The sequence below is a fragment of the Lathyrus oleraceus genome, chromosome 6 (assembly GCF_024323335.1).
Source record: "Lathyrus oleraceus cultivar Zhongwan6 chromosome 6, CAAS_Psat_ZW6_1.0, whole genome shotgun sequence".
In the NCBI taxonomy this organism is placed as follows: domain Eukaryota; kingdom Viridiplantae; phylum Streptophyta; class Magnoliopsida; order Fabales; family Fabaceae; genus Lathyrus; species Lathyrus oleraceus.
This window is the reverse complement of record NC_066584.1, coordinates 113,405,892-113,420,237: the sequence shown is the minus strand read 5'-3', so window position 1 is coordinate 113,420,237 and position 14,346 is coordinate 113,405,892. Positions and strand designations below refer to the sequence as shown.

The 14,346-nt window shown below is 40.5% G+C and overlaps 1 protein-coding gene across 1 annotated transcript; it reads left to right on the top strand.

The window, feature by feature from the left end:
- Window positions 1-553: 553 nt before the first annotated feature.
- Window positions 554-973, top strand: LOC127094299 (uncharacterized). Its single transcript, XM_051033152.1, has one exon. It carries the CDS (start codon window positions 554-556, stop codon window positions 971-973), a length of 420 nt encoding a protein of 139 aa, XP_050889109.1.
- Window positions 974-14,346: the final 13,373 nt, after the last annotated feature.

Here is a 14,346-nt window from a genome sequence, read left to right as displayed (position 1 = left end):
ACTTTGGCACAATTCATACAACTGTCTATTACTAACCATAAGAATACTAATGCAGCAATAAAAAATATGGAAATGCAAGTCGGCCAGATAGCAAAGCAATTAGCATATCAGCAACAAGGGACATTTACTGCCAACACATAAACCAATCCAAGGGAGCACTGCGACACAATTACTACCAGGAGTGGGAAAGTGTTTAACAAGGGAGTTAATGACAATTATGAAAAGGAGCGAGTGGTTGTTGATACAAGAAAAAAATAAGAGGAGGAAAAAGAAGAGAGTGAGAAGGGAGTATAAGAAGAAAATAAATAGGAAGAATTAGTTGAAAATAAGAAAAACAAAAAAGAAGAGAGTGGAGAAAAAGTGAATGAGGGACAGAAGACGAAAAATCAGAAAATGAGCTAAATGAAAGGAAAAATGTTAAACCCTCTGGTGCATCAATTTCTATATTTGCATGCTCCTATAAAAGAAATACAAAGAGAGGAAATATGTAAGGTTTCTGAATGTTTTCAAAAGATTATAGATTAATATTCCATTTTATGAAGCCTTGGAACAAATGTCGACATATGCTAAATTCATGAACGAAATTCTTACAAAGAAAAGGAGGCACACAGACGACGAAACAATTCATTTAGACCTTAGCTACACTACTAAGATTCAGAAAACCCTTCAGCGGAAAGAAAAAGATCCTGGAAGAGTTATGCTACCTATTGCCATAGGAAACGTAAATGTTAATAAATCATTGGTTGATCTTGATTCCAGCATAAATCTGATACCATTACCAGTGGTTAAGCGGATAAGCAATCTTGACATGAAACAAACAAATATGACATTACAACTATATGACAAATCCATCACACGTCCGCCAGGGATAATAGAATACATTTTGGTTAAAGTTGACGAATTTGTGTTCCCTATAGATTTTATGGTGATGGGTATTGAAGAAGATGATGAAGTCCCTCTAATTTTAGGCTGACCCTTCATGAAGACGGCACGAATGATGATAAATGTGGATGATGTATTAATGAAAGTCAAAGTGCAGAATTAAGATGCCATATTTAGTTTGTTTGAAGCAATAAAGCATCCAAACGATAAAATAGTATGTTGCAACATCGATGCTAATGATGAATTAGAAAAGATCAAAGGATTCCTAAGAAATAACCTCAGTAAACTCAATGTAGACCAATAAAAAGAGATTGGGGAATGTATAAAAGGACTTGACATGTCACATGAAATTTTCGCGTTGGAACCTAGAGGAAACAACAGTTGAAGTGAGTGAGAAACTTCTACCACTAAAGAAAGTCAAAGGAATCAGAAGATTTTGGAGGTAGGCTAAATTCTATAAGAAAATCATCAAAGATTTAATCTAAATGGTAAAGCCATCAAGAAAGTTGCATCAAAAAGAAAAAACATATTATGGTTTTGAAAATGAATGGATCAGTACAAGAAAACCACCTTGAATTATTTTTAAAAAGGTGTCAAGCTAATGGCGTTAAACAAGCGCTTGTTGGGAGGCAACCCAATATTTTAAGCATTTCACTTTTCATTTGCATCATAGTTTTTACAATTTATAGTTTTAATGGCATGATGTGCATAAAAGAAAAACTCAAAATTTGATGAACTGATTTGCACACTTAGCCCCACAATTTGGTGCCACGCGCCACTACGTTAAGCCCCACTTTCCAGTGTTTAGCCCACATGACAATTCATTAGTAAGCAAAATTTAATGCTCATTACTCTCTTTGAACCACTTCCCAACCATCCTAGACCCACTTTATGGCATGAATTCAGACCCTAAAACTCCCATTTTCTCATCAAACCCTGGCCTCCTCCTCCTTTCTCTCTTACTAAGAAGCACTAGCCTCACTTATGCAGAAACTTCTCTCATTTAAGCAAATCACTCTCTTTTTGTTTCTTCTTGCATTCATTATCTTTTTCACTTCCAATCTCCAGCCTACCAAATAGGTATGTAATTTTAAAGTGTTTTGAAATAGATTTCATGTGAAACAAAAAGGTAAAGTGAGTATTTTTTGCAAGCATGGGATTATTTTACATTTCATTTGTGGAACTGGTAGCTACTTTTTTCCAAGGAATATCATCATGTAACTGCATGTTTATGTTTCATAACTTTTTTTAAATTTCTTCTTAAGTTTTTACGCCAGTTGTTCTTCAATTAACTATATATTTATGTGTTCCTAATTTGTTCTTGATTCGTCTTCAGTTTCCATGTGAGTGTGTTCCCATTTATGTTATTTTTAGCTTATGTTGAGTATCCAAAGTATGCTTGGTGATTAGCTTTGTGAAATTTGTGTTGACTATCTTTTGTTGGAAATTTGCTTCACTTCTGAGGTTCCTAGCTTAGCGCACCATTTTGGGGCAAAGCAAGATGGCGCTACAAGCAGACTCAGCGAGCCATGTTATTCTCAGGAATGCAAAATTTTATATTGTTTTGTGTTTTGTCTTGAAATGATGATGTAATTGGCTATTTTAATTGTGTTAACATGTTGGAAGTGTTATGTGTTTGTTTGATTGCAGATATTGGTCCAAGAAAGCATGCAACCTCCAAGAAGCACAAAACTGATGCAACCACCTATAGGAAGAAAATACCTTACAACAAGGACAAATTCATGGGACCATACTGTAGCAGTAAATTTTTTGAGATTTAGCTATTGATTAACTTAACTTATAAAGCAAGAGTCGCCGCCGCACTTTTATTATTTCCAAAGGAAGGGAAAAAGAACGAACAAAACCCAAAGATGTTTTAAAACAAAACTAATAAAAAGAGATAAGGGACTGGGGGTTAGTTATGCAAAGGGAAGGTATTATCACCCTACACATCTATAGTAATATATAGGAACCTCTTTGAAAATTTGTGCATTTTGGCTTTAAAATGTTGTTGTTCGCAAAATATTGGAGGGATGAGAAAATAAATGTTTTTTCATAATTTTTCTGTTTGTCAAGGCTTCCTGAACCTCATGCCTACGTACCAACAAAGTGAAATGGAGGATCAAAACCTCGTAGTTCGTGGTAAAAATAACAAAGATGTTAGTTTTGATTCATTTTAATGAAAAGGCATTTTGTCATTTTAGGAGAATACTCAACTAGTCCCCCACAAGTATGAGAACTTTACATCATCATAGAGAAGGGCTCCAACTTGGATAAAGATCAACAAGTATGCCACTAGCTCTCTTAGATGGAAAATAATTATCGAGAGTTACATCTTCAACTATGGAAATGACTCATGTCTAAACTTTAAGAAAAAGTTTAAAAGAAAAAAGTGCACAAAGGGCACAAAATGATTTGAATGGGTTGTGCCTTTTTTAGTCTTTTTGAAATTGGTATGAATATGCTTAAGATGTATTAGCATTTATTAAAAAAAAAGGTGTTGAAAATCACTTGACAAAAATAAAGGTTTTATTGAGAAAATGGTTCAAGTTTTAAAATAAGAAGGTTTTGGAAAAGAGAGAGGAAATTTTGAAAATTAAAGAAGGAGGGGAGAAGAAGAGACCATCCTAGAGCATAAAGTAAAAGCTAAGGAGCTTTAGGATATAAGTCAAGCAATGATTCATTCCTTTGGATTAAGCCTCAAGCAAGCCAAATAATCAAAAAATAAATCATGTATCAGATGAAACCAGGATAACCAAGTCAAGTCTTCAAAAGAAGTCCAAAGTCAAAGATACCAGATGAATCCCAAGGTCTCAAATCACAAGCTTCCAAAGTAAGGGTCAATGTCCTAGTTCTAAGTCCATAACTCCACAACAATGCTAAGGATAGTAACACAAGCCCATGAATCTAGAGAACCAAATTTTTTAGGGGGATTTCTCCTTTATTAATTTCTTTAAAAGAAAAAGATATCAAAATGGACAAAGAGTAGAAGAGCATAAACATAAACAATATGGTATGAGATGATAAAATAAAAGCATAAAGTAAATGACAAAAAGATAAAGAAAATAAGATAAATGACATTAAAGTAAAGCTAATACAAAATAATGTCACTAAATGATGTTAGTAATAAAAAAGGGAAACACTTGATATCATGATATAGAGGCTTATCATATGTGATTTCTTATGCTACAAACACACAAGTAGGCCTATCAAGGCGCATAATTCTGATATTGGGCGCGTTATTCCAATGATTTACTTTATACATAGAAGATAAAGTAGTCATAGCATCCTCCATCTGATTCTCTTCACGAGGTATATGATGAAACTTAACTTTATTGAAGAAAATCAACAACCTTCTTCCATAATATTTATAAGGAATCAAGCCAGGATGACAAGTTTCCCATTCTCCTTCAATCTGATTAACCACCAAGGCTGAATCTCCATATACATCAAGGATCTTAATTCTCAAAGTAGATGGCTTCTTCAAGATCGATGATACAAGCTTCAGACTATGCCATATTGTTTGTAGAATCAAACATCAATCTTGTAGTGAAAGGGATATAAGAACCCTGAGGATTAATGATGATTTCCCCAATTCCATTACCATAAGCATTAAGAGCTCCATCAAACACTAGGCTTGGTCCTTCTTCAGGAAATGGTTCATCACAATCTTTAGCTTTTAAGTACATAAAATCTTCATCAGAGAAGTCAAACCTAATGTGAAATTCTAGTTATCAGACTTTAGATGTCACACGGGTTGTTATGACATCCAATTCTGCACAGACAAGAATTATGCAGAACTTAACAGTAAGTGCAGTAAATAACACAAGTAATTGTTTACCCAGTTCAGTCCAACATGACCTACATCTGGGGGCTACCAAGCCAGGGAGGAAATCCACTATCAGTAGTATCAATTCAAAGCTAAACTCACCCGTTTACAACTTGTCACTTAATCCCTACCCAATGCAATTTCAATCTTACTCTAAGATCAGAGTTCCTACTCACTCCCCCTCAATCACCTCAGTGATTACTACCTTTAATCAATATTAAAGACAAATTTGAAGTCACACTTCAAACAACTCTTGATTGTGCTTAACAGCTTTAATCAAGATACACAGCACTCACGCTTAAAAGCTTTGAGCGACACAACACTTACAACTCAATGAACACCCTATACCAAAACAATCATCAACGTGATAATCGCTTGGCTTACAAGATATGTCTAATACAAGACTCACAAAAATACAACAGTGAAGTATGATGGACACACTTAATCTTCACGCCTCAAAATCCCCAAAACTGAATGAAGGAACGCCTTCCTTTTATATTGCAGTACCTGGGCTTTTGCACTAGTATTCTCCTGAATTTAAGGTCACGCGAGTTCCCATAAATTCAATATCTAGGTTACTAACAAATAGGCTATTTGTTAGGTTCATTAAATGTAGCTTGGTTGTTGATTTCCTGGTTTTTCTCTAAGCTGTTGAATTCCTGAAGAATAGCCTAAGAAAAAGCTGAAACAGAAAACTGAACAACCTACAATATAGCATATGCTGTCAGGAATGAATGTCACGACATTCAGCTTGACATCAAGGATCATATGTGTCGCAACCTGAAAAATACAGTGTGCGAAAAAAACAACCGGCGAAAGAGAAAGACAGAAGAGTCGCCACCGTGCGTTATTTATCCCAAGGGAGGGAAAGGAAACGCTCGAAGTAAACCTGAAAAAGGAAAGGACAAGACGGGGTCTCGCAACCAAATCTTGGGTTCGGGAGTCGGTTATGCGAAGGGAAGGTATTAGCACCCCTACGCATCCGTAGTACTCTACGGGATCCACTTTTGTAGTTTTTGTCTAAAGGGTGTGGGTTTATCTTGTGTTGTTTACCAAAAAACAAAGAAGGGTTAAATGAAAATGACTCGCGCGGATGTTGCATCCACTGCATACGTATCTCATCTGAATATGAGAATCAGAGTCTTCGTAGCTCGGCTGACCTATGGGTTGGGGGGATGTGTGCTCGCTAAGACATCGCGTCTTATGCCTACGTATCTCATCTGGAATGAGAATCAGAGCAAGCCGTAGTTCGGCTAACTACGGGGTTATGGATTGGGTTTTGGACGAACGACGTCACTACGCAATCTACCGGATACTCAACCTTTGGAGACTTACTCGCCTGTAGTAGAAGGAGTAAACGTGTTGCTTTGGGTTTTAGGGTTTGGGATGCTCGAGGGCAAACAGGCAGTCCTTGACGAGGGAACCGCGCTACATGTGGGGATATAAATACAAAACACAAAACATGTATCTCAAAGTAAAATGCCACCAAGGGGCTCAAACATTGCCTCCTATCGAGGTCTTCCAGCTAAGAAAGCGATAAAGTATGAGAAAGGGAAAAAATTACCACACGGATAAAGATCCGAAGCTATAGCAGTTAAAGGGGCAAGAAACCCTAAAATGTCTCCAGCTGGACCGTCAAAGGAAATCAGTCAACACGAATAATCAGAATACAACTCCAGGGGGTATCCCACAAATAAAGTGGGAAACCACGCGAGTGTCTCTGCGAAAGCCATGTGAGCCTTCACAAAAACTCGACAAAGGGTTAGAGCAGCAGGATGAAATCAAGAGAAAACAATGCCATGGAAACACAAGACAGGTTAGAGAAACAAAATAGGGTAACCCAGAGTTGCCCCTAAATCAAAATGTAACCACATGAATAATTCCATCAAAATTCACAAAAGGCTCACAAAAAAGGTATCAAATTCACCCATAATACCTCATACATTTAGAGCATTCAAATTAAAGGCATAAAGATGATGGATATAGGGCAAACCTGATTGGAGAGCTTGATTGAAATTGAGTTGCACCCGTGAGGTTTACAAGTTGAGTTCCCTTCAGGGTTTGGAGGCTGCTCTGAGTTCTCTGTCAGGTCTCCTCTCACTATCTTTTTCCAGTGAATCTCCCAGTGTAACTCCAAGTGTGTTTTTCTCTACTGAAACTTCAGTATTTATAGACTGATTTTCGTGGGTAGTGGGCTCAAATGAGGGAGACCCAAGTCCAAAATAATTTGTTATATTTTATTTATTATTTTATTTATTTATTTAATTAATTAATTAAAATTTTTTTCTTTTTTTTTTTTTTCGTTTTTTTTATAGTTTTTTTTAGTTTTTTTTTTTAGTTTTTTTTTTTTATTTTTAGGAAAAATGAAGGGTAAATTTTGGGGTATTACAGCTGCCCCTATTCAATCAACTGGAGACCCGGAAAGAAGATGGAAGCTGCTTTCGTGCTTTCGAGGTATCAAGGGATTGAATACAATAAAAGCCCAAAAAATTTGCACTGAAGTGAAGTGAAGTAACAATGTCTGTCAGAATCGGCAAAGAGGTGGTCTTGAAAGAAGAATCCGTCTGGTACGGTGAAAGTCAGTCTGAATACCGAAAATGAATGTTAACTTGGATACCAAAATAAATGGTAACACAGAAATAACCATGGCCTGAATGCCGCTCATCAGTCTGAATACTGGAAAAGATTTCGATCTGAACATCGGAAAATTGGCCTGAATGCCACAAGTTGCATCGACCTGAACGTCGGAAACTTCTTCGATCTGAATATCGGAAAGACTTGGCCTGAATGCCACTTCGATCTGAATATCGGGAAAACTGGCCTGAATGCCACTTCGATCTGAATATCGGAACACTAGCCTGAATGCCACTTCGATCTGAATATCGGAACACTGGCCTGAATGCCACAAGTTGCATCGACCTGACCGTCGGAAACTTCTTCGATCTGAACATCGGAACACTGGCCTGAATGCCACTTCGGTCTGGATACCGGAAAATTGGCCTGAATGCCACTTCGGTCTGGATACCGGAAAACTGGCCTGAATGCCACTCCGATATGAATATCGGAAAACTGGCCTGAACGCCACAAGTCGCATCGACCTGACCGTCGGAAACTTCTTCGATCTGAACATCGGAACACTGGCCTGAATGCCACTTCGGTCTGGATACCGGAAAACTGGCCTGAATGCCACTTCGGTCTGGATACCAGAAAACTTCATGCCTGTCAGCATTGGCAGAAATAGGGAATGATAATAGAGGCGACGCATGGGCCAATGACACTTGCTGGGGATAACCAAGGTGGGTCATGAACAATCTTTAGTCTGAGTACTGGAAACAACTTCTAGCTTATCTCTTGGGATACCGAGAATGTTTTATGCTTACATGCGTATGTTTGAATTTTTCAATGGCGTAATGCTCCATGAAAATGGAAATGCTACGCGATTTGGAAGGATGCAATGCAATATGATTCTACATGCAGGGATGCGAAATACTGGGTAGAATGCCAAGCCGAGGCAAGGGGATCTGCTGGGGAAATGATTACCATCCTCTGAGCTCTAGCCAGGCTGCGGGAGATACACACCACAATGAACTCTGTGGGGAGATGACTAGCCATGCGGTGTTCTGGCCATACCGAGACTCTGATCGGGGAAAGAATGGCATTGGAAGCCTGCTGCTGAGGAAAGCTACAATGGTTCTGGCAACCACGATTTGCGAGAGATGACTCAGCAGGGGGAGCAAACACTGATACGGTACCGAGGTTCTGCTTCAAGGAAAGAAACCATGGATCTGGCATTGGGATTATCGATCTGGCATCGAACTCTAAGGAGCAGCCACTTCTGCTGGGAAGATAAAGTCTGGCACTGTCAACCCCGTTGGGGATATGTAGTCTGGTACTATCAACTCTACTGGGGAGTGTATGTCCTGAAACAACCGCTTGGGGAAGTACGGTGGTGAGAAACTGCTGGGGATTGAAGAATCCAACGCTCTGATCAGCTCTGCAGGGATAAGACACCGAATTTGTCTGTTGGTGACTTCACTGGGGAAGATATTCACGATCATCTGCAGGGAATTTTAAGGAAATGCCCCGAGGGTATCTGTTCTGAATAGACGATCCAAAGCACTTAAAATTTTACAGCAATTTTAAATGTTTATTAAGCATGTACCTGTAAAGCCCTTATGTGTCATGATGCAATGTTTATCAAAAATTCGGACGTCATTTTTGCAAACAAAACAGTAAAATGAAAATGAAAACAGAGATATACTGAATAACATGATTTTATTGATTGAATGGCCTCTGAATAGGCATTTACATTAAGAAGCAATCCCTGGAAAGAGGTAATCGCACAATAGATAAAAACAGAAATTAATCTAATGGCAATGTGATTTCTATTGGGTTCCAATTCTGCTATGACTTGCCCGTCTTTAAGATCCTCCAGATGATCAACTTTCTGAAAGAGTGATTGGACTGTTTCCTATCCTTCAAAAATTTCCAGTCATTGGCACGAGATGAGATTCAGAACGACTCAGAACGCAGTCATTCGCTTAATCCCTAACTTTTGCCTGGATCGCCCTTTTCGGGTTTTCGATCCACCGGGATACCCATTTTTGCCTAAGTTGCCTTTTCAGGTTTTCAACTTATCGGGTGTACAATCTTTTTTTATTTTTGTCCCTAATTTTTGCCCGAACCCTTTCATTTTCTTGGTTCGCCGGGACGCCCATTTTTGCCTGGACTACTCTTTTTTACTGTCCAGCGGGTCTATTTTATGCGAAGTATTTTTTAACTGCGTCTGAGTTCACAGGGGAAGTGAAGTTTTCACCATCCATAGTTGCAAGCATTAAAGCCCCACCATCAAAAACCTTGGTGACAATATACGGTCCATCATAGTTAGGAGTCCACTTGCCCCTGTGATTTGTCTGAGGAGGAAGGATCCTTTTCAACACTAAATCTCCGACTTGGAAACAACGAGGACGCATCTTCTGATCAAAAGCTCTCTTCATCCGACTCTGATACAACTGCCCATGACAAATGGCTGCCATTCACTTCTCTTCGATAAGACTCAACTCATTGAACCTTGTCCGAGTCCATTCAGCTTCATCTAACTTGACATCCAACATGACTCTTAGAGAAGGAATCTCCACTTCAACAGGTAGGACTGCTTCCATACCATACACCAGGGAGTAAGGGGTTGCCCCGGTCGATGTACGTACTGAAGTACGGTACCCATGCAAGGCGAAGGGTAGCATCTCATGCCAATCTCTATACGTGACGACCATCTTTTGCACAATCTTCTTTATGTTCTTATTTGCCGCCTCAACAACGCCGTTCATCTTAGGGCGGTAAGGGGAAGAATTGTGATGCTGAATGTTGAAGTTCTGACACAACTCCTTCATCATTTTGTTGTTGAGATTAGAACCATTATCAGTAATGATTCTTTCGGGAATCCCATAGCGACAAATGATTTCTTTCTTGACGAAACGGGCAACCACATGTCTGGTGACATTCGCGAACGACGCTGCCTCGACCCACTTGGTGAAATAGTCGATGGCAACAAGGATGAAGCGATGCCCATTGGAAGCAGTCGGCTCAATCTTTCCAATCATGTCAATGCCCCACATGGCAAACGGCCACGGCGAAGACATCACATTCAGAGGATTCGGCGGTACATGCACCTTATCAGCACAAATCTGGCATTTATGACACTTCCGAGCATACTTGAAACAATCTGATTCCATGGTCATCCAATAATAACCCGCTCTCAACAATTTCTTAGCCATTGCATGTCCGCCGGCATGAGTACCGAAGGAACCTTCATGAACTTCCTGCATTAACATGTCTGCCTCGTGTCTGTCCACACATCTGAGCAAAACCATGTCGAAGTTCCTCTTATACAACACATCGTCTTTGTTCAAGAAGAAACTGCCTGCCAATCTTCTCAAAGTCTTTCTGTCATTGTTGGATGCCCCTGCAGGGTACTCTTGATTCTTCAGAAAGCACTTGATATCGTGATACCAGGGCTTGTCATTGACTGCCAGTTCAGCAGCAAACACATACGCGGCCCTGTCAAGGCGCATCACATCGATCCTGGGAGCATGGTTCCAACGAATTACCTTGATCATGGAGGATAGAGTAGCAAGTGCGTCTGCCATCTGGTTCTCATCACGAGGTATATGATACAATTTTACTGTTGTGAAGAAAGTCAACAGTCTTCTCGTGTAATCTCTGTAGGGGACCAGAGTGGGCTGGAGAGTATTCCAATCACCATTCACTTGATTGATCACCAGAGCTGAATCTCCGAAGATGTCCAGAGTCTTGATTCTCAGATCAATGGCTTGCTCAATGCCCAAGATACAGGCCTCGTACTCAGCTTCATTATTTGTGCACTCAAAAGTCAAATGAGCGGTGAAAGGCATGTGGGCACCCTTCGGAGTAGTAATGACAGCGCCAATTCCACTACCTCTAGCATTGACAGCCCCATCAAACAACAAAGTCCACTTTTCGTTTGGATCAGGTCCCTCCTCAACAACTGGCTCTTCACAGTCTTTCATCTTGAGGACACATGATGTCTTCATCAGGGAATTCAAACTTCATTGGCTCATAATCATCAATCGGTTGCTCGGCAAGGTAGTCTGACAGAATACTCCCTTTGATGGCCTTCTGTGACGTATACTGGATATCATACTCTGTTAAAATCATCTGCCAACGGGCAACACGTCCGGTGAGAGTCGGCTTCTCAAAGATGTACTTCACTGGATCCATCTTAGAAATCAACAAGGTAGTATGGTTCAACATATACTGCCTCAGTCGGCGAGCAGCCCAGGCCAAAGCACATCAAGTTTTCTCAAGCTGCGAATATTTGACTTCACAGTCGGTAAACTTTTTGCTAAGGTGGTATATGGCATGCTCTTTTCGACCAGACTCGTCATGCTGTCCCAATACACACCCCATCGAGTTCTCAGTCACTGATAGGTACATTATCAGAGGTCTCCCAGGAACTGGAGGTATAAGGATTGGAGGTTTCTGTAGATACTCTTTTATCTTCTCGAAAGCCCTTTGACAATCTTCATTCCACCTGATAGCCTGATCTTTCCTCAGCAATTTGAAAATTGGCTCACACGTGGTTGTTAGGTGAGAGATGAACCTTGCAATGTAGTTCAACCTCCCTAAGAAACTACGGACTTGCTTCTCTGTTCTTGGCTCTGGCATTTCCTGTATCGCTTTTACTTTGTTAGGATCCACCTCAATCCCTTTTCCGCTAACAATAAAACCCAGCAATTTTCCCGATCTCACCCCGAAAGTGCACTTGTTCGGATTAAATCTCAGTTTGAATTTCCTCAAACGCTCAAACAGTTTCTGCAAATTCACCAAATGTTCTTCTTCTGTCTGAGATTTGGCAATCATATCGTCCACATAAACCTCGATTTCATGATGAATCATATCATGGAACAGAGTCACCATTGCTCGCTGATATGTTGCTCCGGCATTTTTCAGACCAAACGGCATCACCTTGTAGCAGAAGGTGCCCCATGGGGTTATGAAAGTTGTCTTTTCCATGTCTTCTGGTGCCATCTTGATTTGGTTATAGCCAGAAAAGCCATCCATGAAGGAGAATACCGAGAACTGAGCTGTATTATCCATTAAAACGTCGATGTGAGGTAATGGGAAATCATCTTTAGGGCTAGCTCTGTTCAGATCCCGGTAGTCGACACACATCCGTACCTTTCCATCCTTCTTAGGTACTGGGACGATGTTTGCAACCCATGGCGGATAATTGGTGACTGCTAGAAACCCTGCATCCAACTGCTTTTGCACTTCTTCCTTTATCTTGACAGCCATCTCTGGTCTTGTTCTTCTGAGTTTCTGCTTGACCGGAGGACAACCTTCTTTGAGAGGCAAGCGGTGTACCACGATGTCTGTGTCCAGCCCGGGCATGTCCTGATAAGACCAGGCGAAGATGTCAACGTATTCTTGCAGCAATTCAATCAGCCCTTTCTTCACATCATCTCCCAAAGCAGCCCCTATCTTGATTTCTCTCTTGGCGTCCTCGGTGCCGAGATTAATTACTTCAACAGACTCTTGATGCGGTTGAATGACCCTTTCTTCCTGTTTCAATAACCTGGTAAGTTCTTCAGGGAGTTCACAGTCTTCATCACCCTCTTCTTCAGCTTGAAAGATTGGATTTTCAAAGTTGAAACGAGCCATAGCAGAACCGTTATCAATAGGATCCGGTGATGTGCATCTGCATGAGTGATGGTATGTGGTTATGAGTGTGAACAAGAAGTGAAAACTAAACGAAACATTGCCATTTTTTTATTTTGAAAAACTGCAAAAATAGAAAGACAGGGAACGAAATATTTGAATGCAAAAATACGTCCTTTATTTATGATAAAAATGCAAGTGTCACATAGACGGGCCCTACAATGATTCATTACGCCCTGGGCGGAACGTAAGACTTGGATATGCATGAATAAACAAAGAAAATTACTCTTCAAGAAGAGTGACTTGGATAATCTCCTCAGAAGACCAATTGTTGATGACTTCATCCGGGATCATCGGACGCACCCAGTGGTCAATGTCACAATCACTATCCCCATCTTCTTCATTGATTGCAGAGACCTCACTGGGAATCACAAAATTAACAGGAACAACATCTGCGAATTCATTAGTAGCATCTTCAAACCCTTCTTCCTCAACCCCTTCCGCAGACTCTTGGACAGACAAACCCTCAACCTGGAGGATACCTTTGTCGAGCAAGGTCTGAATACCCTGCTGTAGTTTCAAACAACCTCCACTCTGAGTGGCACAATCCAAACAACCCTTCCCACAACCGGGGAAGACATCGGCCTTCAGCAAGCATCCTTTGATATCCAACAATGGAGTCTTCAACTTCAACACATCCTTAATGGACTTGGCTTCTCCCTCTACCAAATTAACGTTCGCACCATCATGCTGGGGCATGGGATTGTTGACGACATTCGGAGCTGGTGCAAGGTCGATGGCCTTTGAATCTATGAGGTCCTGAACTACGTGCTTAAAAGCTTTGCAGTTCTCAATGTCATGGCCAGGTGCCCCAGAGTGGAAGCTACACCTAGCGTTGGCGTCGTAACCCACCGGAAGTCTACCAACAGGAGGAGCCAGAGTGCGCAATTGCACAAGTTGTAGTTGTTGAAGACTAGAAAGCAACTGGGCGTACGACATTGGAAGGGTGTCGAAACGCCGGTCCATCATCCTTTGCCTCTGTTGATAAGCGGGTCTGTTACCCGGTTGTTGCTGCTGTTGATACTGAGCTGGTTGACGTTGTGATTGTTGTTGTTGTAGTGGCGCTGCAGCTGGAATGGTCACCCCTGCGGCAGTACCTATTATGCAAGACATGCTAATGAATATGCAAATGCAATGACATGTTTATCAATTCCAAAAGTATTCTACCCCCTTGATTCCAGTCTCACATTTGATAAACAGTGTAAGAAGAAAACCCCGACTAGAATCAAGAAGAAGATTTAAACCTCCTTGAAAAGGATAAACATGTGTTAAATGATATGAATACAAATGGTGTGATGATGTGAATGCAATGCAATGGCATGCCAATCAGGATTGCTGTATCTACTTGAACATCTGTCAGGTTGCATTGTCTGGAGAGA

Excerpts from the sequence above, each read along its gene's own strand:
- LOC127094299 (XM_051033152.1), top strand. The coding sequence starts at position 554 with ATGTCGACATATGCTAAATTCATGAACGAAATTCTTACAAAGAAAAGG.